Source organism: Cynocephalus volans, chromosome 15, assembly GCF_027409185.1.
Source record: "Cynocephalus volans isolate mCynVol1 chromosome 15, mCynVol1.pri, whole genome shotgun sequence".
Taxonomy (NCBI): Eukaryota; Metazoa; Chordata; class Mammalia; order Dermoptera; family Cynocephalidae; genus Cynocephalus; species Cynocephalus volans.
In genome coordinates this window covers 55,045,474-55,070,507 of record NC_084474.1, presented here as the reverse complement: position 1 = coordinate 55,070,507, position 25,034 = coordinate 55,045,474, and the positions used below count along the sequence as shown (strand labels likewise).

The 25,034-nt window shown below is 40.5% G+C and overlaps 1 protein-coding gene across 4 annotated transcripts in view; it reads right to left on the bottom strand.

The window, feature by feature from the left end:
* Positions 1–25,034, bottom strand: part of NCALD (neurocalcin delta) — a 332,172-nt gene that overhangs the window by 14,791 nt on the left and 292,347 nt on the right. For all 4 annotated transcript variants that reach the window (XM_063079362.1, XM_063079363.1, XM_063079364.1 and 1 more), the window contains one exon: positions 8,079–8,475. In XM_063079362.1, the coding sequence (XP_062935432.1) occupies positions 8,079–8,456 (378 nt within the window). In that variant the 5' untranslated portion in view covers positions 8,457–8,475. The remainder of the gene's footprint in view (positions 1–8,078; positions 8,476–25,034) is intronic.

Sequence of the window (25,034 nt, the reverse complement as noted above, 5' to 3'; positions counted from 1 at the left end):
TTTCTCAACCTGATAATATTCATTCTATAAAAACCTATGGCTAACGTCATACTTAATGGTGAAGACTGAGTGGTTTTCCCCTAAGGCTGATAACAAGGCAAGGATGTCCACTCTACACCACTCTTATTTATTGTACTGGAGGTTATAGCCAGTGCAATAAGGCAAGTAAACTAAATAAAGGGCATCTGGTTTGGAAAGGAAGGAGTAAATTTCTTTTTATTAACAGGCAATATAATTGTCTACACAGAAAATCTTTTTGAATCTACAAAAAATCCATTACAACTAATAAGTGAGTTTAACAAGGTTGCACTGTATGTGATCAGTATACAGAACTCAACTCTATTTCCATAAACTAGCAACAAACAAACAGAAATTAAAATTTTTTAAAAATATAATTTGCAAAAATACAATTTATAATATAAAAACATATTTCAGACAAAAGCTATATAAGACAGGTAGACTGCAAACCACAAATTGCAGCTAACATAAGTAAAGAAAGAGCTAAATGAATGGAGAGATATACCACATTCATGGATTGGAAGACTCAATATTGTCACAATGTCAATTATCCCCAAATTGATCTATAGATTCCATGCAATTCCAATCAAAATCCCAGTAGGTTTTTCTGCAAAAATTGACAAGTTGATTCTAAAATTTATATGGAAAGGCAAAGGTCACAGAATAGCCAAAACAACTTTGAAAAAGACTAACAAAAAGAACTAACACTACCTGATTTCAAAACTTATTTTAAAGCTATAGTAATCAAGAATATCATGTTGTCATTGTAATAGAAAACTAGGTTAATGAGAGAGAACAATTTCCAGAAATAGACCCATACGTATATGGACAATGGATTTTCAACAGGTGCAGAAGCAATTCAGTGGAGAAAGGATGATGTAACAAATAATGCTAAAACAACTGGATATCCATATCCAAAAAGATGAACTTCATAGATACCTGACAGTACGTGCAAAAATTAACTCAAAATACCTCATAGATTAAATGTAAAACCTAAGGGTTGTAGAAGAAAACATATTAAAAACCTTTGTGACTGTGGGCTAAGCAAAGATTTCTTTAATATGACATCAAAAGCACCATCCATAAAAAAAAAAAAATTGACATAGCGTGGCTAACATTAATCCCCTAATAAGAAATAGACAAACCCAACACAACCAATAAAACAAGCACTAAGGTCAGTTCTAAGAGAGTCACTAGCCTACACAATTGCTTTGAAGTTTTCTCCAAGAAAGAAATCTAAGCTGCATTCTAGACTAATACCTGTGGTTCACACTCATAACTGAGAATTGGGAAAGGGTCTGGAGCTGAATACCCAGGGGCCATACAAGATGATTAGAAGTTTTTCCCTTGTCTCCCACTTTTTTTTTTTTTTTTTTTTTTTTGTCTGTTTGTTTCCAAAATCAGAACAGCACAGTGTTTCAGGTCTCCAAGGAACATATGAAAAATGGCATGGTGTCTATGACACCAATTTAGAAAGGTCTTTGGGGAAAAATGCAAATGCCAGCCAGGATGTGGTTCTAAAAAGAATGTAAAGAAGTCTCTCTGGTGCTTAATTGATGCTCTGTGACACAACCACTCACAAGGTGGTCATCTGAATTGGTCAAGTCAGTGTTCTTGAAACCAGGTGGGATTAATCTGAGTTTGTTTGGTGCCCATAGAGGGCCAATTTCCTTTGCAAGACCACCACCCTGACCACCCCTTCTCCTCATCCAGTTACCGTATAGATATGTATGCCTTATTTGTCACAGGGGTAAAGCTGGGAAAAAAATTCCCCACAGTGCTAAGGAAAACAAAAACAAAATCTTCTGTGATGAGCTGCCAGGATACTCCCAACCTTTCTTCAGGTTCTACTCATTTAAAAGGTGTGAAAAATGTAGAATAGGGTTCTAAAGTTCATCCTGCCTTCATCAAAAGTGCCAATTAATCCTTAATTCTAACTAGGAAAGTCTGATTCTAAGACAACAGGTATTTGAACTCCAAGTATTTTCGAAGCAATCATTAACATTCAAGTAGTGAATACACTAACTACAAATTATTGCAACCTGATCATTAAAATAAGTTCCCTAAGGATTGCTATGAGTAACATCATGTCAGCTCATGTATGCCTTTTGTGAAGGCTCTAATTTGAACTTGAGAGTAAATCCGGACAGGCTGTCCCCAAACAGCCCCAGTGCATGGTGTGTAATTGTGGGCTCAGGTCAACAGGGTTTGGGGAATTCCTGGTGCCAGCCACATTCTTTCCCAGAAGGGCGATGTTTCTTTACTCTGAGTCCTGACAGCATCTCAGAGCAGCCCAGAAGTTTTAGCTTATTCCCAGATGAGCTGGTCTTTGGTGGTAAAGACAGCAGGTAAAGAAGGCTAGCAGTCCTAAAGTCAAGAATATCTCCTCTGTGATTTCCACCAACTGGAGATTTAGTTGCGGTATAATCCCTTTTCTTTGGAAACATACATTGCACAGCTAGGTAAATTTAACTTAAAATCTAATGGAAGATTCTACCCATTATTTTCTCTATTGAATCAGAAATGAACTCTCTTTATCTAGCAGGGAGACATCCTGTCCCAGCTCTGGAAATTGTGGTAGTAACAACAGTAGCAAATGTTTATTGAGTGATACCCCATAACAGGCACTGTTCTAGGTACTTTATTCATAATAACTGATTTAATCCTTACAATTCACCTACAAGAGGTGCTCTGGTTAACTTCATTTCACAGAATAGGAAACTGATGCCCAAGATGTTAAGTAACTTATGCCAAGATGTGTAGCTACTAAGTGGCAGAATCATAGCTGGAAGCCAGGCCCTTTGCGCTGGGGTCTACACCTTAATAAGAACACAGAGCTGCCTCTGTAATAAAAGGAAGTTGAGCTTGAGCTTGGGGAATCTAAGAATAGGACATTGTGACTAAAGGAGATGGGAAAGAAGGACAAAGGAGAATGAAAAAGAGAAAGGCAAGGCAATATTGACCTGCTTTGCATGAGACGTCTACTCTCATGTACCTGTTTTTCCTTCATCTTTGCTTTGGGTACAGATGATCAAATTTTGTCTAAACCTATAATTTTTCATTCAATCATAAGGATAATGCAGTGCAGTTTATATACATATAACCAATGACATTCCTGTAGTTAAAAACTTGACTTTTCATGGATCCTAGTTAGTTACTTTCTGAGAACAGAAGAGAGACAAGTGTAATTCCATCTTCTTCCTACATTCTCTCCCTGGGAGTGCTATGGTCCCATTTATGGATCCATAACTTCAGTATTCCCTCCACCTCTGCAAGACCCCAGAGAGCATGTAAGCGTTAATGGCAGAATCAGTGATGCCACTTGCTGGTGTGGTCCCTTCCTCAAACACAACCTGTGCTGTGATGAATGTGAGAGCTCAGACCCGCCTCCAGGGAACTGCATAGGACAGGAAAGATTCCCTTTCCTCTTGCAGTGGTGGGCTGACCTCAGCCCCCACCAGGAAGAAAGAATCTGCTTTAAGATGAGGATAATTGGGGTGGTTATTTGGCTTAAGACTCCCGAGAGGTGATTTTGATGCCATAGTAAAGTATCGAGTCTAAATCACGTTCCTAAATTTGTCACTTTAAAAAAAAATACATAAATGTGAAAATGTTCATTTAAGTCTCTAATAATAAATCTGCATATGGTTTTGCTTGCTCATCCAGATGTTAGCACGAAAATATTTTCTTTAAAAAGGAACACTACTGCATTTTGGCATATGTGGTAGACTGGATAATGGTCCAGCAAAGATGTCCACATCCTAATTCCTGGCACCTGTAAATATGTTACCTTACATAGTGAAAGAGACTTTGCAGATGTAATTAAATTAAGGATATTGTGATGGGAGGATTTTCCTGGATTAGCCAGCTGGTGCCAGTGTAATCACAAGGATCCTTATGAGTGGAAGAGAGAAGCAGATGAAGATACCCAGAGGGATAGTAGCCTAAGAACTCAGTCTGCTGTTGCTGACTTTGAAGATGGATGAAGTGGGCCACATGCCGAGGAATGCAGGCAGCTTCTAAAAGCCGGGAAAGGTTAGGAAAAGGACTCTCCCCAAAAGCTTTCAGAAGGAACACAGCCCTGAGGAAACCTTAATTTCAGTCCAGTGAAACTGATTTCAGACTTCTGTCTTCCAGAATTGTAAGATAATACATTTGTGCTGTTTTAAGCCAGTAAGTTTCTGGTATTTTGTTATAGCAGCCATGGTAAACTAATACGGTGCATTTCTGTGCTACACAGAATCTACAGTGATGCTGCAAATTTTAGAGTGTTTCCTACCAAAGTTAGGAAATACACTAGAATTCCAACTTGTCACCGCAAGTAGTATTGTGTGGATACCAAAGCTAAACCACAAGAAACAATATCGGGGATGAACAACTAGAAAACTTATGAACTGAAGTTCTATACCGCATTCATTGTCAAGTGTAATTATAAATTTTTCACCCCAATCTTCACCCTGATCAGTTATTAGTGTGTGTAGGTGAACGACCATGAATTTTTATTTTCCATTAAACTGCTTGAATTTTTGTATCTTGGAGGGATGGATTTTCAGTACTTATTATCAAGCTATAAGTATTACTCATGTTAACAAATAGAATCTTAATTTTTTTATGGTTTTCTGTGTCCAAAGCTTGCCTCCACCTCATCACTTTCTACCAGATATTTACCCAGGCACAAAACAGAAACTCAACAGTGACTCCTTTGAAGCAAATACACATTCTCTAAAATGGTGCAGACCAGCTAGAACAAAGAAAAGAGGATCCTCGCAAAGGCACAAAGCTTTCTGTGACAGTGCAAAGGCCTAAAGAGGGTGAGCTTTCAAAGAGAAAGGAAAAAAAGAAAAAGAAAAAGAAAAGAAGTAGAATGGGAAACTCAGTAAAATCCTACAGTAAATTCCAATTCATCCGGAATAATTGAAAGCAGGGAGATTAGCATAAGAATGTGAAGGAATACAGGAATTGTCAGTGTGCAGAGTAGCAGAATAGAACAACACAGCCCTTAATATGAAAATGATGCTAAATTTAATTTAATCTCTTTGATGATTTAGAAGTCGCTTCAGGGTGCTGCAACATTTCCTCTCTGCAGTCCTGCCATCATGAATATTAATCATCAGGGTGTGGTGCTGTAAAAGGCAGTTTAGGAAATTTGAGCCTTCCATTTGCAGGCTTCTTAAAAACCACGCATATACTCGTATATGCGTTTCTGAACGAATGTGTGTCCTTATAGTCATCACCTGGAAACTTCCTGTGGGCCTGTCGATGGACCAAGACACTTTATGGTGAAGAAAATGCCTCTTTGAGGCTGAACCCACCTTCACTTCATGATCCCTCTTTACATTCTGCGATGAACGCAGTGGGGTAAGCTGGAAGGCTAGTACCTCTTGCACGTTCTCTGCGATCTTTCTGCTCTCTCTTACACACTGGATTCCATGGCATAGGGACAGTGTCTATTTTTCTCCTTCTACTATTTATTCCCAGTGCCAGGTTCTTAGTAGATGCTGAATGATAGGTACTGACTGAATGCAGGAGTGATTCTTGATTTCCAGAAGCCCGCATGGTCTGAAGTTTCCTCTCTTCCTTGGCATCTACACTGGCCACAAAGCCATTGACCAACAGCAGCCAGGACAACTGGGCCAAAATGTTAAACAGGAGATAACACAGTGGCTGATGGGATTTTTTTTAAATTAGATTCCAGTCAGGAGCAATTCTCTCCAAAAGAACTTACCCATCCCTTTCACCAGAGAGGGATAGAACATGGCACTTCTGGATACAAAAGAGACACAAAATAAGGCTAATTAAAATGAATCACCTTTTAAATCCCAAGTTAACTTTATTTTTTGTTTAATTAGCAAAAATGAAGAAAAATCAGAAAAGTGCAATGATATGGGGCCACCCTTCACACACTTTTGGGGTACATTAGGAAAAACCATTTGGCAGAGTGTGTCAAGAACCTTAGAAATGCTCACACCCTTTGACCCAGTAATTACACTTTGGAGAATTCCTTCTAGAAGAATAATCTTAAATGTAGAAAAAACTTTATAAGCAAGAATTATTGATTTGTTATTTTATTTTTAAAAATTTATAGCACTATGTATAATAATGAAAACTGGAAACAATCTAAATATCCAACAGCAGGGGAAAATTAAGTAAATTATAAAATATTATAGGATTATTATGCAGTAATTAAAATATCTTTATTAGAAGTCTTTATGACATGAGAAATACTTGTGATATTATGTTAAGTGAAAATGGCAAGATAGAAAACTTCATATACATTATGAAATCAGTTAGATATTTTTAAATGCATAGAAACAGGACAAAGAAAGATATATTAAAAAATTATTAGCCATGATTATCTTTGTGGGTGGAGGGATTATGGATAAACATATTTTCTTATGTTTAGCCTCACGGAAGGGAAGAGATCCTTTATTTTTGCTCAAGATACTTGTCTCTGAGGATTTAACTCAACACACTTTATTCAGAGAGTTACTGCTCTGGGTGGAGGAAAAGCCACTGGTGGCCCAATCAGAAAGGAGAAGTGCTGATATATCTTGGAGAGTTTCTGGTTGAGGAGGGGTCATTTTGGATCTCTACCCCTGGAACTCTGTAATGTTTTCAGTTGTCACTTTAACTGCCCATGTGGGTTCAGTCCCACTGTTCGGGAGCAGCCCTAGGCCTCAGCTTCAAGGCTCAGCAGTAGGTCAGTCTTGCAGGTCTCTTTCGGTTTCTGTCTACAGTTTCCATAGCCAGGTTCCTGTGGTTCTTTGCAAGCAAGCGCCACTACACCCCACCCTCATCTTCTCCAAGCGCTGAGCTCCTTTTGTCTCCTGGTGTTATATCCCCCACCTGCCTAGCACCCCACCAGCTCTCCCAGGGGCTGCAGCTCTACCTCTGCAGGACATCTACCCAGATGTCCTAGGATGAGCACTGGCCTCTGAAATGAGCCCTTCAGGAAGCCAAATGCCCACTCTCTTGGCCCTGCTGTCTGCTGCCAGATGCCTCCCTTTTGTGCCCACTTGCCTGCCAAGACAGTGACAGTGACCAACTGCAGCCCTCCCTGGTGTGGCCCACCCACCCGGTCCTCCCTACTGCCTGCAGCTGAGGCCCGCCTGGTCCTCTCCCAATCCTGTCTCTGACTCCTTAAGTTTGTCTCTGGGTCTCATCCTCTTCTGAGCATGCATTGCTAAAACCATAGCTCCTCCCCCTGCAATGCACCTCCTTAAAGTTTGTTGAGGCCCGCAGGGAACAAAGCTCCTCCCCCTTCTCCTGTCCTGTTCAGGTATCTTACCCTGGGTGAGTCATTTGAGAAGATAAAATGGAGTGCCTCTTATTAAAATGATGGAGGCCTCTATTCTACAGTATTTGTATCTCTGATGGGATGGAACCTGGAGTCCAGATCCCTGCCTGCTCTTCTTTAAGAGTCTAACAAAGTTATAAATTAATGATGGTGATGATGATGAGCTTTTCTATATGGATGAGCCTGTGCTGAGCATTTAACATGGAGAGTCACACCCGGTCTTAAAATAACCCCATGACATGGGTAGGTAACGCTGGTAGTTCCATTTTACAGATGAGGACACCAAGGCACACTTAGGTGAACTTAACTTAGCCAAAGTCACAGAGGTAGTAACTGAAAGACACAGAATTTGAACTCAGGTCAGAGCTGGATCATTAAATACCACTGCAGGGGACATAACTCCAAGAGCTCCAGAGCTCCAGGTGCAAGAAAGTGATTGCAACACACTGATGGAGTGGCCATGAGCATGTCCATCTGCAATGTGGGGTCACCATAAAGCATCAGATGCTTATAATAGGCAAGAATGTGGGTCCAGTGTTGCAAGAGCTCCTGAGTTTTTAGGAGATGCCATCCAATGTGGATTTTATACGCAATCCCTCTGTACTATAATGGGAGTTCAAACTTTTAAAAACACTGGGTAGGCCAAATAAAATGCCCTGGTGCCCCACCAGTTTTCAGCTTCTGCACTATGCTAGACTGTGCACCTTCCAATTCCTACTTTTGACATATACTCTTCTCTTTCTAAAGGGCTAGGGCTACATACCTGCACAATCTCTAGCATCTCTGCCTTGCTGATGTAGCCATTTCCATCCAGGTCGTACATGCTGAAGGCCCATTTCAGCTTCTGCTCCAGCTTCCCCCTTGACGTTACACTCAGGGCTATGATGAATTCTCTAAAGTCTATTGTCCCATCTCCATTCGCATCGAAGGTGCGGAAGACATGCTCTGCAAATTTGGAAGCATCCCCATAAGGGAAAAAGTTCCCGTATATTTTCTTAAACTCTTCCATTGACAAATGTCCACTGGGGCAGTCTCTCAAGAAGCCCTTATACCATTCCTGGATCTCGTGCTCTGTGAAGTCTGTGCTTTCCAGCAAGTCCTGCATGACCTCCGGGCGCAGCTTGCTATTCTGTTTCCCCATCCCGGCCGCAAGAATTCAGCTGCAGATAGAAAAGAAAAAATATGTATTTATCACTTTTTGGAGCTGATCTTTAAGGGCACATTTTATAATTTGTGATTGTTTCTTTGGGGAAAATAAAAAGCAAACAAACTCTGTACTAATACAATAACATTGTCTAGGTTTGGCAACATAGCATTCAGCCAAACAAAATAATAGAAAGATAGGCCAGCAGAAGGTGCAAAACGCTGACATTTCTTTTCTACAGAGCCAACCCAAAAGCAAAAGATTCAGAAGGGGAGAGAGAATAAATTGGTTACGTGGTTCCGGCTTATCAATTTGCAAGAGGTTGAGCCTGGATTAAAAAGGCTGGAGTTCTAACACCTAATCCAAGTATTAGCATGGAAAATTAAAAGAGAGGAAGAGGAAGAGAGACCAAAAGAAAGAATTTTGCATATTTTATTGTTAGAATATTTCCAAGTAAAATGCTGCTTATGGTACCTTCTGAATATTATAAACACAAACATGAGGAAGGAAAACGTAAACAAACCTATCTAATACCATTAAAGGCTCCCAAGCTAGTTCATTGACTTAAATTCACAGAGTAAATCCCTGCCAACATTGGGTTTAGATGGTAAAGATAAAGCTTTATGAAGTTGTTTGTGTTTTGTGATTGTAGCTTATGAAATAGACCAAACTTTCCTTTGTAAAATACAAATAACTTTGTATTTTCTTATCATAACAGTAGTACACATCCATAGTAAAATAACACAGTGATTCATAAAGAAAAAGCCAGCATCCTTTCAAACCCTAACCCTTAGACACAACCACTGCTAGCATTTTTGTGTGTTCTTCCAGATTTTTTGTATGCATGCTTATTTTAATATGCTATTAATATATGTTTTAATACCTTTAAATTTAAAGAATGCACACCCTTTTGTTACCTGTTTGTTAACTTAATATAGTATGGGGAATAAAGGCGACTTTTATTAGGTAGGAAACTATCTGTAACTACCATCTTCCCATTCCCAGGGCCTTCAATGTTTACTGAGCACCATGTACCAGGCGTGTTTCTGGTGCTGTGGATGCAAAGAATAAGACACAGCCCCTCCTCCCTAAAGGCACCCAGCCATGTGTACAGGGGGTGGGGGGAGTGGCAGTGAGGGGACAATACAATAGACATGCCACACACGGAACCAGAGGAATAGACAGTGAATGCACTGTGAGTACCTAGAAAGGATGCCCAAGCCAGAGGCAGCATGGCTGCTATCAGGGAAGCCTTCATGGAGGAGGTGATATCTGAGCTTAGGTCCTAATTCCAAGGATTTGTGATTTAAGCACTGTCAAGATGAACCTTCTCAGAAAGGAGCTCTGTGCTTATACTTGTATTTTGCATTTTCCTCTATTGGAAAAAATCCTGAAAGTAAGCCTTGTAAAATTATAAAATATCTGAAAGATAATAAATCCCCATTTTAATCATGCTTGCCAATTCTCTGTGTGATTTTATGCGTTGTAGTGTTTGTTTGTTAATGTCTGTCTCCATCTACATGGTCAACCTCTTGAGGCAGAGTCTCCATTGGGGTTGCTTTGTCACTCTAGGGCCCACCACAAATGGCACTTGGTTACTAGGAACGAGGAAATGACTGATAGAGAGAAAGATAATTACAAGATGGAAATATGAATAGTCTTCTTGGGAAAGAAGGCCTTTTCCTTGAAGGGTGAAGGCCTGGTTTTCAGAATGCTATTTGACACACTAAAAGCTATCTGGTCATTAAGATTTGGTCCTAGGATCTCTTTTATTAAATAGCTTATATGTTTCCTCACTAAAAATAAATTCCTACAGGGTAGTGTTTGTATCTCATGCCATGCAAACCTCTCTTGTAATATCCATAGTTCAGGAAACGACAAGCAATCCTTCATAATTGCCAAGCTGATTGATTTTGTTTTCTGAATTCTGCACTTGAGGCAGAACCTGGCTCTGCACTGCTCACATGCAGGTGTCTCACCACAGACAAGGAGAATGGAGCACCCTCCCTATAAACATGACCAGCAGCTGCAGGAAGGAACGTACTTTGGGAGGTCTCTTTTTATGTGGAATCAAGCAAATACCATTTTAAGCAAGAGCCAAATTAAATTACAACTCCACATAGAGCACGAACAGAATTTATAAATTGAACATTCCAGTAACTTTTGCTTTCCTCTTGTGTGTGTGTGTTTTTTTTTTTTTTTTTTTTTTTTGCTGGAGATTAAAAAGATGAAGTTAGAAGGCTGGTTTTTATTAGAATTTTAAAACTGTCACATGGTTGCTAAGTTGGCAATTTGCCTCAGGCCAGAATTCAGAAACATGAGGTAATACATAATACATGGCTTTATAGAGCTCTGGAACATTTTTATGAAATTTACAAATAATTTCAAGTTTTCCTTTTGGGGAGTTCTTTGGCATATAGCTCTTTAGTGTGGTGTTCAATCAAATTACTATTATTACAGTCTGATTATGAGCAAATTACCACATGCCTGGCCTTGGGCAGGGGGGGAGCCACTTCGATATTTAAATCTATTCCTTTAAAGAATAACTTATTTCCCTGTATATATAAAGCACTGTTTCTTCAAAACCAAACTTAAGTTCCTTTCCCAATATTTAAAAAGTGATTCTCATTTATTAGCTGCTTTTGCACTAGAAACAAATTGCCTCAACATTTTGGCTAAGTCTCCCATGGAAATTGATCTGTGTGCAGCTATTTTTCAGTAAACAGTAATTAAACCACATTTACAAATTCATTAACACAGAAAGGCCATAACACAAACAAGACTGAAGAGCGTGGAATAAGTTATTTGGGAAGCGGTTGTTTGCAATTTACGTAGATAACTACAAATACTTTACTAAATATGATCATTTGAACTTGAGAAAACCATCTGGACTTGGTTAGACCGTAAAACAAAAATCTCAGGGGACATATGATAGAGTTTCATTCCTTGGGTGGGGAGGGAGAAGATAAGGAATGCCTGACAATACCTTTTTCTTTTGGAAGTCAGGAATTTCTGCCTGTTTGAGTTGAAGAGGGGGAATAAGGGAATAACATCAGAGAAATGCTACGTTAATCAGCAGTCAAGAGAAAAATAGTCTGAAGACAAAGGCGCACCTCCAGTCAATCCTTTTCCTTACTCCATTCAATCATTTAAATATTTATTCTGAACATGGGAAAAGCTCAGGCCACAGAATAAAAGTACTTGGGTTCAAAGCCTGGCTCTGTTGTTTACTAGCTGTTAGGTAATTGGCTTAACTTTTCTGCACAACTCAGTTTTCTCATCTGTAAAATGAGTTCCATAATACATGAGTTCATATCTCATTGATTTGACATGAGGATTAAAGGAGATACCCTATTGTTGGGAAAATGGAACAATTTGGTCAGGCTCCCCTTGCCCCGGAGTTCGTTCAGGGCAGTCCAGTAAATATTGTGTGTGTGGGTGGAGTATGTGCACCTGCAAGGTGATGCCACTTTGGCTGGTTTTTACTGCCTTGGTAGTGTTTTCCAGACCTGCAGTTTCCAAGGACCGTGTGGCCGGTTACCTAGCCTGTGTTATATAGACCTGCATGAAGGAGTCTGGTGACCCAGCCTGGTGTGTGAAGGGTTTGTGACCCAGTCTGTGAATGGGCTTGAGGGGTCTGGGAGCTCCAGACCCAGCCCTAGCTCAACCATCAGCCCAGTCGGTGCAATATCACCAGCAGGTAAAAGAGCCACGACAACTAGCGTGGTCACCTAGCTTTACAATTGGTGTCACGGACAGGATTAAGAGCTAGACAACTGGCACTGTGAGTAGGATTCCAGGCCTTAGCCGTAGCTTTGTTGCAGCCAGACACCTATGTGTAAAGCTTGGGTTTTGAGGGCCAGAGGCTGTGGTAAAGGAAAACATCTTACCCTTGATGGTCCTTCCAACATTACTCTATCGAACCTTCACAGCAATCCTGTGTGATAGTCAGGGCAGGCTTTCTTCGTTTTATAGGCAAAGAAGTGAAAACTCAGAGAGGCTAACTGACTTGTCCCAAGTCACATGGCTTGTGAATGAGAAAGTCAAACCCTGAGCTTGGGTTGCTGCTCAGCTGTCTACTGGTTTTACCACTACTAGCGCCATGGACAAAGCACCTGCAGTAGTTAAGACAGCAGTTCCATAAAAAGTCAGGAAGAAATGAATAAGAGGGAGTAGGTACCATCCCGGTGGAACTCATTCATTCTACAAATAGTTCATTAAATGTGCACCTGGAGTGAGGCATGACTCTTAGGCACTGGGGGATTTAGCAGAAAGCAAATAGACAAAAATACCTGTTTTCATGGTGCTTACAGTCTAGTGGCAAGAGATATACAATAAATAAGTCAGTGAAATGTTAGGAGAACAGAAGAGAAGAGGGTTGGAGAATTTCAGGGCTGGCTGGCTGGGTGTTGAAATTTTAAATATGAAGCCATGGAAGGCCCCGCTGAAAAAGTGACATTTGAAAAAGACCAGAGGAAGTGAGGGAGGTGGCCATTGAGATAACTGGGAGAAGATTCTTCCAGGCAGAGAGCACAGCAAGTGCAAAGGGTCTGAAATGAAGGTGCGCTGGCATCACCCAGGATGTGGCTGGCTGGAGGGCATGAAGGCGTGCGTGGTGGTGCAGGACCTGGGGGTGACCGTGAGGACCGTGGCTTTCACTCTGAGTGTGTCGCAGCAACTGCAGGGGTTTCAGCAGAGAAGAGATAGTGATTTATATTCTAACGGGATTCCTGTGGCTGCTGTGTCGAGAGTCAGCACAAGAGGGAAAGGTCAGAATTCTTTAGGAAACCAGTGAGGGGACCCCTGCAATGATCCAGACATGAGCGGATGGTGGCTGGAACCAGGGTGGTAGCAGCAGAGGAGCGGACACATGGTTGGATTCTGGACACAGCCCGATGGGGGCATCAGCAGGACTGGCTGATGGTTCAGATGTCGGGTGCGACACAAGAGCACAGTGCCGCCTAACTCCGAGGTCTTGGCCTGAGCAACTGTAAGGGTGATTCTTTTCACTTTGGTTTCATCGGCATGTGCTGTTCATTCTGTCTCCCAAGTCAGTCTCAGATTCATCCACTTCTCACCATCTCCTCAGTCCAAATCACCATCTCCCTCCTGGTCTTCTCCAACACTCTCATCACCAAAAGCTCACTTTTCACTCTTGTCCTCCATCTCCCCACCCCAGCCCCAATGTATTCTCCACTAGCTCCCTGCCCCCAGAGTGACCTTTAAAAACACAAATCAGACTGTGTCGCTCCCCTGCTTAAAGTTCTACAAGGGCTTCCCAACACACAGAATAAAATCCAGCTCCCTCCTTCGGCCCACAGTGCTCTGCATGAGCTGGACCCAGGCCATCTCTGACTTCTCCCCCAGTCCTCTCTCCGCTCCAGGTACCCTAGTCTGCTGGATGCTCCATCTTTTACCTTGTAAGGGCCTTTGCTTCAGTGCCACGTTTCCGTAAATGAAAACACACCTGTTCTATTCAACATGGGCATCCAATTATTCAGTAGTTTATTCTGAGAAGGGCAATGTGGAATTTCTCAACTTCTTTGGGGTCCTAGCCACTCTTCCAGGGTTCAAAAAATAAATCTGAGGTTAATATTGATCACAGATGAAGAAGAAAAAATATGAGAAGATACTAAATCACCAACAAAACAACTATCACCAGGAATCTATAAAGGTAATTTTCCATTTAAAAGAAAAATAAAGAAACAGCAACTAAAAATGATGCCACAGTGAAAGGAAACGGTAGCTAATGAACAATCTTCTGGAATGCATGCGCTCCCTTCTTGAGTTTTTTGTATCTGAGGGGGAAAGACCTGCAGCACTGCATTTCTACAATTCCTCATAAGGCTCTGAAAACTCTGAGTTAATTCCTCAGAGCCCAGAGATAGATATTCCAGGGAAAAGTCCATAACTTACCCTGGACAGCCAGACTAACTCCAGAGGAAAAGTCTCGATGTAAATTGCACTGAAGTCTCCTAAAATGGAAGTTACAAGATGCCAGCAGCTAAAGTCAAGTTTGGCAGCAACGAGAAACACAGAACCCACAGCAGTTCCAGAAAGAGACCAGGTTAATTAAAATGTTTGCCTAATTTGGGGCATGTAAGCTTATCTACTAAGAGTTGTTTTGAATTTGCAAACATCGGAATGTCTAAATTAGGAAAACATAACTAGAAGAGGGTTTCTAAAATGTAAGTCAGGAACTTATAAAGTTCTTTATGGTCCTTTATTATGGATAAAGGGGAGAAAGCGTTCATTTATCATGGACTTAGACATTAGATATTTTAGCTGTCTGAATTTTACAGGTGGCTAAAATCCTGCAAATTCATTTCTAGGTCAGTTGTCTTTGATTCCACTAAATAAAAACCTGAAGAGCACATTGCTTTAGAACTTCTCTTCAATGGAACCGGTGGGAATTTGAAAGGAGACCATTCACACGAACCGACATAATTATATACAGCAGGCAAATTAGGAATAAAATACAGTGGTGCATCAAGGGAAAAATTAAAATTTTAAAAAAGGGAGAATTGAAGAGATTTATAACAATCTCACTAACTTGATCTTTATCTTAATCAAAGAATATTCTCTCCTCTGTCCTCTGGTAAGACGAGCTGATACAGGACAATGAGACCTCATCTGGATCACAAAATGGCTTTGCTGGAATTGTCTGAAATGCGAGTATGTTATAAAGCCACTGCTTGCAGTGAGGCCTTCTTCCCAATGCGGATGGGCATGTGGACTCACGTCTGCTGGTTGAGGATTCCTAGCCTGGGACACCCGGTCACATACCTGACCCTCACTCCCCCTGCAGGGGTGATGATAGCTGAAGTGGCATAAACAATCGAATGAGCAGGAGGCTCTTTAGAAACAAATGTGCTCTTGCTTTTGCCTTCCTCATGGTGTGAGATAAAGCCCAGGAAATCATCTGGTCTTCTCAGGGTAAAGCAGGGGTTACGGTCACCAAACTCTCTGAGTCCTCAATCTGCAGAGCGTGCATTTCAGATTGCAGAAGGCTGGCCTTGGGTTCTCTTCCAAGTTTTATTTTCCATAAAAATAAAATGCAGCCCACATAACTGCCAATAATACATATATTCCTGGTAAGAATCTGAACAGAACATTATCTAACAACAACCCTCCCCTTTTCCCCCAAATGTGGAAATATCATTTTTGGTTTTGCTGATTACCAAAGTAATACATCATTATTGTAAAAAATTTAAGTAATAAAAGGATGTAAAAATGGGAAAGTGAACACCCTTATTCTGATCCAATAGCACTCCAAAGAAAATAACCACTAATAACAGTTTTATATATATATATCCTCCTAGGCTTTTAAATGCACATGCATGAAATCTGTACACTCTAACATAATGAGATCACCTTATACTATTCTTTAACCTTCATTTCACTTAAAAGTATATTTTGAACATTCTTCCATGTTATACATATGGATGTATCTCGTCCTTTTAAACTGCTGAATTTTTATTTATTAATTGATTCAACAGACAGTATTAAGCACTGACCTTGTGCTAAGCAAGGAATTAAGTAACAGACATACCACTTAATCATGTGAGGCTTACATCACTAAGCATCAGGGAAATGCTAATCAAAACCACACTGAGAGATCATCCCATGCCAGTGAGACTGGCCATTATCAAAAAGACAGAAAATAACAAATTCTGGCGAGGATGGGGAGAAAGGGAAGCCCTCCTACACTGTTGGTGGGACTGTAGTTTGTGCAGCAATTATGGAAAACAGTATGGGGTTTCCTCAAACAACTACAGATAGAACTGCCATATGATCCAGCAATTCCACTGCTGGGTGTATACTCAAAGGAATGGAAATCATCATGCCCAAGGGATACCTGCACTGCCATGTTTATCACAGCTCTATTTACAACAGCCGAGAGTTGGAAACAACCTAAACGTCCACCCACAGATGACTGGGTAAGGAAAATGTGGTATATATACATAATGGAATACTACTCTGTCATAAATGGAATGAAATTCTGCCATTTGCAGCAACATGGATGAATTTAGAGAAAATTATGTTAAGTGAAATAAGCCAGGCACAGAAAGAGAAATACCATGTCCTCACTCATATGTGGGAGCTAATAAAATAAAATAAAATAAATAAATAAAAAAGAAAGATACATTAATCACAATAATTCTTTGAATTTTCAAAAGGAGAGAACAAAACTGAGGCCACCAGAGGTGGGAAGGGGAAAGTGAGAGGGAGGTTAATGAGAATTGGTAACAGGCCACAAAACAATGATTACATTGTGTGGTGATAAATATAGTAATTATCCTGATTTGAGCATCACATATTGCACGCAACTATTGATATTCAATGCTGTACACCACAGATATGTACAATCAATCATATTTCAATTAAAAATAAATGAATAAAGTAACTATTTAAGGAAAACATTGATTTCCATTAAAACCCTACAAAAGTTTTAAAAAAATAAATAAATAAATAAATAATGTCAGGCTTACAGCCCTTTGATATTCCGTTATATGGAATTTATTTAATTAATCTCCTTTGATAGATATTTAGGCTAATACTATTTTTCTTTTATTCTCTTGGTATCTACCTTAGTCACGGTTCCCAATTCCTTGATGGAATTTGTTGCAAAAAGTTTGTTGATGTCACTGACAAGTACAGTGATCTCTAGATCCTTCTGAATAAGTTCTCCAATAAGCCATTTTCCTCTAGAGCCTTTGTAAATGCCCCTCTCCCATTTCAGCCTAAAGAGATATTTTACATAAAGAGATATTTACCAATCCTCTGTTGCTTGATACCCAACTCCTGACTCTTCAGGGCATCTCCTTTCCCTGCTACTTCACGTCCAGCCATGGCTAACTCCACCTCCACTCCCTTCTAGATCGCCAGCAATCAGAGGTATACTTACAAGGCACGCTTATCGTGCCCATGAGTAAGTGGACAGTGGTCATAACAAATGGTCACTCTCCAGGCCAATGGAACTATACAAATCTGCCCCAAACAAAGAAATTGTGGGAGCGTCTGAAGTCAAGAGCTTCCGACAAAGTCCACATGTCTCCTGGCTATCAGATGCCTGCAACAGAGCTGCCTGTTTTGGCTGCCTCCGAGCCAGATGCTGAGCCAGGTCTGGCTCCTGCGAGAAGAAGAGGGAGGAACCATCAAGCCTCCACAGTCCCTCAGGGCTGCCACAGGCTAAGGCCTTACCCTGGCGGACTTCCAAGGAATTCCTATGGCAATAAATGCCTGCTTAACTAAAGGTACTAAATATTATTTTATTTAAAACAGAATTACAACTTTGGGTTCTGATAAAACTATAAAGCAGAACAGCGAGCCCTCATGGACTAGGAGGCAAATAGATCAACTATGGAAAACCAGATCTCATCACTTAATGAGCAGCAGAAGGTACCAGAGAGACATAAGTCCCCATTTTTAGATATCCTCTAGGGGCCGCAAATGCATTTAGTAAATTAGTTCAAGACCCTCCATCGAGTCTAAGAATAGTTCATAATTTCTTAAATATATTCAGCAGACATGTGTTTCACATCTACCATTTCCTGGCTTAGAAGGAATATTTTTATAAAAATAATATCCCACATGGGATAGACAAATGACAGGAATCTGGGACTGTAGATGCAATTCAGAGCATTTTCATTAATATTTTATCTTCATGGTTTTGCTTTAGAATTGGTGTGAGGGATATTATATCTTGGTTTTACTCAAAAGACGAGGGGCTTAGAGGAGACGTCATGACAAATTCATGCACCTCGTGGTCCCAGGGGAGCAGGATCAGAACCACCCACCCCCACTCCTTCCATGTCTCTGGCTGGATCACTCTTGGTGTTTGGATGGCTGCTTCTGTTGGAAGGCACCGATCACTCTCTATTCTGGCCAGCATGGCTAAAAATATTAATGTTTTGTTTGTCCATCAAACAGATACAAATGAGAAGTCCATTAATTGGCTTCTTTTAACCTATTGTACCTTTTATCTCCTCCAGGAAGGTGTGTGGAAAGAGAATTGGACTTGGTAGCAGAAAAACCCACACCGCAGTCCTTATTGTGGCACTGTGTCACGTGACCTTGGGAAAGTCCTTTGACTTCTCTAGGTCTCATTTCTTCTGCAGTGAAATAGGCACACTGATACTTCTCTCAAAGGGTTGTTTGGAGGACTAAATGAGAAGATGGGGGAATTCACATTCCTCAGTGAGTGAGAAGCAGCTCAGCATTGTGCTTGGCATCTGGCAGGTGCTCAGCAAACACTGACTATTCATCTGAGTGAGCTAAGGGTTCACTTTGGTTGCATTGTTTACAAAGGTGAGACCTCTCAAGTTAGGGACATTCTCCCCTTTGCTTTACTTCCATGAAGAATTAGAAAGCACAAGAGCAAGAAAGTGAAAAAAGAGAGAAAGAAGGAAAGAGAACCCCTGTGAGCTTCCAGCCTGACTCGCCTCCTTGGATCCTTAGCCAGATATGAAAGACATTTGTGGGTTTGTACCCAGAGCGGGCTCCTGCCAGCCCCCTGGCAGAGGGCTTTCCCTGCATGGTAGTCATTGTAGTCATTATTCTAACCCAAAATTAAGCAAAGAGGTCCCATTAGAGAAGCAGTTGATAAAGAGCAGGACACTGTTTTTTTGTTTTTTTTTTCTGGTCTTCTCTTCTGGGGCTGGGGAGGCTGTGGCCTTGTAGTTAGATCTCGTGAGCCCTGCATAAGTGTCACTTGGCAGTCACCACAAACATGTGACGCCATGTCTGCTAAAGTGGAAAGCTGTGCTGAATGCCTTCCCCAGGAGACAGTGCTCCAGGAACAGCAAAGATCTCTCGGGTCATCGTCTTCAGCTGGTCTCTCTGCCTCCGCCCCTACTCCATTAGATCTGTTCTTCACAGGCAGTTGTGCTCTGTACTGAATCACTCTCCTTTGTAACTCAACCACCCCCATTCTCTAAAAGTCCTCATTGACCTAATCCACACATGCTCACCCTCAGCTCTCCACTGAAACACCTCTGCCTTTGGGAGACCTTCTCTGACCACCAATGCTAGGCCGTGCTTCCCATCACACGCTCTAATCGCATCTTGTACGTTTCCTTCTTAGCACTTACTACAACTGGAATTAATTATTTGCACAATTATGTATGTGTTTAGGATCTATGTCTCCTACCAGGTGTTAAACTTGATTATAGGAGGGATTCTGTCTTGTTTCATATTACATCTCTGACACTTAGTGCCATGCCTGGTAGAGGCTTAATAAGCATTTGTTGTCATTGACAAATGGACAATTTGTTGTCATTGACAAGCATTTTCTTCTGCTGTGGCCCCATCATCCCACTCCAAGATTGGGCTTTTTGCTGTTCTGGATAAAAGCAAACACCTCTTCCTTATTGGACCCAGCTCTGGCTACAAAAGATACATTCCCTGAAGGACCCAGGCCATGCACTCAAGGAACTCCTGCAGCAGGAGCCAACACCTTTCAGACAGGACCTCACCACATTTCTTCTATTACCAGGCCAACAAATAAGGAGAAAAAAAAAAAAACCCAAAGTGTTTCCTAACCCCTTCCTGAATCTCAATCTGTAAACCTGTGTCCTTACCATGTTATTCCCTAAACAGAACCTACATTCATTAGATTATTTGCATTGTGAGTTTGCTCCATCAGGACCCAGAGCAGCTAGAATAATGCTAACTTTGGATAAAAGAGGAGGTGAAACAATTGTCACAGATTAGAAATTAGGAGGTACCCCAAAAAATCTGTTGAAGAAGAGAGAAGAGCAAGAGGAGGAAAAATGGAAGGAAGGAAGGAAGAGAGGGAGGGAGAGAGGGAGAGAGGGAAGGAAGGAGAGAGGAAAGGCAGATGGAGAATAGATGTTAGGGTGGAAAGAAGGATGAAATGACAGATTGGAGAACGAGTAAGAAGTAATGAGAACTGAGGAAAATATAATCCAGGCAATAAACTCAATCAATTAGTCATGTCTAGGAGTTATCAACATGGCAGCCACCCGTTAAACTGACAGGAGAGGAAAAAAGCAAAGACGGTTATGAGCATCCAGTCCTCTGGCTAAGCTTGTCAGCTAAGAAAGAATATTTATTAAAGGAAGCTTTGTTCCTACTGCTTTACCAAACCCCATATAAGAGGTAACACCCAAAAGCATCCTTGGGAGGAAAATGGGTGCCAGCCAGTGAGTCCTGAGAGGGTGGTGGGAAGGTGCTCTGTGCTACCTAAAGAAAAATATTCTACTATCATCTTCTCTCCTGCAGCCCACCCTCCCAGGTTTGTAGGGTCCTTACATGCTCTCTAGAGTCGCCAGATAAAAAGCAGAATGTTGAATTAAATTTGAATTTCAGGTAAACAGTGAATAGTTTTTCCAGGATAAGTATGTCCCAAATATTCACGGGCATACTTATACAAAAAAATTATTTGTTGTTTATCTGAAATTAAAACTTAACTGAGCATTCTGTATTTTTATTTGCTAACTCTATCAGCCCACACAACTCACTATATCATCCCCTCCTTCAGATACCCTTATGTCCACAGCTGAAAAGGAGGCCACGCTTCTAGATCTCAGTAGCCTGAGGATTCCACTTGTGTTCAGACCAAACAATTCCCCGTGTCCTACAGCTCGAATGCCCCTCCTCATACCCTCGTGGTTCACATCCTCCCCCCACCACTCTCATGTCCTCACGCCTCACTCCTCACGTCTACTCCAGTGTTACCTTCTCAGTCGTTAATGTAGTCATTTTTGTTTCAACCTCATTCATAAAATCCAGATTTGACTATAGGAATAAACATATTTGAACCTTTAGATCTATCGTCAATGAGGAGGATTTAGGTTGTCAGTTCCAGCCATTTGTAATATGATTATATTTGTGTTTCTGAGTATACACTGTATACCTGCTCCATAAATTTAAAGTGTTTACTAGTCAGTCATACATGATAAATGCATAGTTCTAACATCTCCTTCCTGCAGCTCCACACTGGGGTTGTATTTGCTAACATCATAACTACTAAGCTATGTGTATTAATAAGCCCTTTGGAGTATACTACAAGATTAAATAGAAAAGGCCAGAACTCATACTAAAAGGGAGAACTTAACTGGAACCCAGGGCCCTCTGCTTCCAACCCCCTAATTAAAATTATAACGCCTGATCCTCTTCCTTTATTGGTTGACTTAACACTTACAACTTCTAATATACTATCAATTTTGTTTTGTTTACTGTCTGTCTTCTCCCAGTAGAATGGAGGTTTTATAAGGTCACAGAATTTGGTCTGCTCTAATCCTATTGCCTAGAACAAGCCCCAGCACATAATAGTTGCTCAGTAAAAATCTGTTGCTGAAATTCAATTTGGTCTCAATTCTAATTTAACCTATTTTTCCTTTGCTGCTAATCTCACCATATAGATTACAAAAGTTTTACACACAGAAGATACTAGTTTTAGAATTATGCACAGCTTATCTTTTTAAACCCACACACCCTTTCCACTAATATCTACTGAACTCAAAGTATATGCAGGGCACTACTCCAGCTACCCAACAGGACAAATTGAAATAAAGTACAGTTCTTTCTTGCATGAGTGTGCAGGACTTTCACATATACTATTTCAGTGGGTTCTTGAAATATTGTGAGAAAGAAAGAGGCAAGATTAATTGCCCTGATATTAAAGCAATTAAGTGTGAAACCTTAAAGGTTTACCGAAGGTTATGCAGCTAATAAGTTTCAATGGTAGAAGTAGAACACAGATCTTTCTACTCCTTCTATTTAGCACATGCATCCTGGTAGAAAACAGAGCAGAGGCTTGGCAATACTTGCTGCCAAGTGTTTGAGGATGTGTGTATGTTTGTGTGCTTAAGCAAAAGTCTGTTTAGCTATTTACTCTCTGGTTACTATTTCCTTTTCCTGTTTAATCTCTAGTTACTATTTCCATTTGTTGTTAGGAGAAGATGAAAATGGAAGCTTGATCTTGAAGAGAGGAAACATGAAAATATATTCAAAGTGATTAAAACACAAAAACAAAAACAAAAACAAAAACCAACAGCAAAGACTCCCCAGCATCTCTAAACAACAAAATAGTGCTATAGAATTGGTATAGAAAATTCCCCAAACATTCTAAAGTTGCTCAGAAAAGCTTGTAGTCTTTTCCTGGAATGTCACTACCTGGCTAGGGTCAGCTAAACTGACCAGGACAAGCAGAGGAGGCATCCTGCATTCTATGTGTCTGCACACATACACAGTAACCCACTTAAAAATACCAATGTTGCTGAACCACAAAATGTACTAACTTCATTAGGAGAAATTGAAGAGAAAATTACATTCTGTCTTTTCCTCAATAATGTGACTTCTGGCCTTTTCTATTTAATCTTGCAGTACCAAAGGGCTTATTAGTACACATAACTTCGTAGTTATGATGTTAGCAAATACAACCCCAGTGTGGAGCTATAGGAATGAACCAAGGAGAAGAGACTTTACAGCTATGCATTTATCATGCACAACTAGTAAACATTTTAAATTTATGAAGCAGGCATACAGTGTATACTCAGAAGCACAAAGGTAATCATATTACGAATGGCTGGAACTGAGAACCTAAATCTTCCTCATTGATGATAGATCTCAAGGTTTAAATATGCTTATTCCTACAGTCAAATTCAGCCTTTATGGATGGGGCTGGAACAAAAATTATTATAGTAAAAAAAAAAAAGAAAATCTGAAATCCATCCAAATAATTTTTTTTAAAGGAGAAAGCAATGAAGGAAGGTGTTATGTTGTGTATAGCCATCCCACTTGAACAATGGTGAGGATAAATTTGCCAATACTTCTCTTTCACTCATCAGTGAATTATGATGTGCAACAATGTATAAAATGATAGAGCATTATTCTAATCCTCCCAGCTGATTGCTTGTTTGAGTAGCGTTTTCCATTATAAGAAAATTATGCAAAAATAAAATTTGATACTATTCGTGGAGAAAGTGATACCGAAAGAACATAGAAACACAATAAAATACTAGAATTAACATATGGCAGCGATCAAAACAGAAATGAATCCATTTTTATTTTAAAGCAAAAAATAAAATTTTTAAAACCTGTATTTTAACAGTGGCATGTATGTTGTTTCATAAACTGATTCTCATTTCTTTCCCTATTAGATTACAAGAATTTTAAATATGCATTAAACGGTATATTTTAAAATGTATAAATTTATTCCCTATTGATTATGCAATGGGATTGAAAAGTTAGAATGAACATTTCTAGAATAAAATTGTGAGCTGTGTAGTACAGTATACAAGAGAAGCTTGGAATAATGTCTTTACCCAAGGAGATCCCATTTCCCTTTGAATTATTTCACAAGAGTTTCCTGGGAGCTCATCGTGTGCCTGGACACGACAATAGACTGCAATAATTATACAGGATGTAATGGCAGGGGAGACTGGTCAGCTGGTAGACCAGATAGATGATTGCTTCACATAAAAGCCATGGTCTTTATAGTCAAAGAACATAATCTAAGGCAATAACACATTACACATAAAACATTTAAATCTACAATAAGGGTGGGAGTTCTCTTCACTATGAGATTCGGTTTAAGGAGCAGTCAGAATGTTTGGGTTTTGCCTATAACCCAACCAATTAAGAAAGGCAAAGGTGGTTTATGGTCACGGGGGACAGGACAGTGCATATGGGACAGATTGACAGGTGAGTACAAAGAGAAAGTGATGTTTTCCTCCACCCCTCATTCCTCAGACTCCCTCAAAGAACACTGGGCTGTAAGTGATGCCACAAATTCTGAGGCTGTTTTCATAAGTCACAGATGCCAGAAGAAACAGGATGGCAATAAACCAATCTTTTTGTGGAGTTATGAGGACAGATTATAGCACAATACAATTATAAAAATGCCCCGAGGATAAGGCACGCAGTAACATAGCTTCTCATCGGCAAGTTTTGTGTGAAACCCAAGCCTAACTCCTTGGGTAGGAACTGCAAACGGGGTGCACGAAGACCCTCCTTGACACCCAAGGTAACAGACAGGAAATCACAGAGGTGGTATGGAGTGTATGTCCTCATTCAACCCCTAACAGAAGTCAGAAACACACTGAAACGCAAAGAGCACACAGCCTTGACTTGGAGGAAATGACCGTGTGACTTCCGAGGAGAATGCAATTTGTTGGTGGAGAGAATCAAAGGCAGATCTAGGCTCAGTCGTTGAACCATCACTCCATCTCAGAGTGCCCCTTTTCCCCTTACTCAGCTTCCACCATCTTTGGCATTCCTGGTCCTCATGATCTTCCCCCAAGACTCCAGCCTGACCCCCACTTTTTCACCCAATCCTTTTTCTGCTGCCCTCATTCCACCAGCACACACCTAGTGGAGGCAGGGAACATGGCAGCTGGGGGCATGTCTATCTGCACAGATTTATACTGGAATCCCAGTTCTGCCTTTCCAGCAGAATACCCGCCACCCGCACCTTTTCCCAAAGCAAAAAAAAAGGTTAGCTTCTTGAAACTAGCATTTTAAACATCTCCATTTCCAAAGAGAATCGTGGCTTTACATTTGCGTAATTCAAGATCCACTTGGGTAGTTTTCATGGTAAATAGCCCC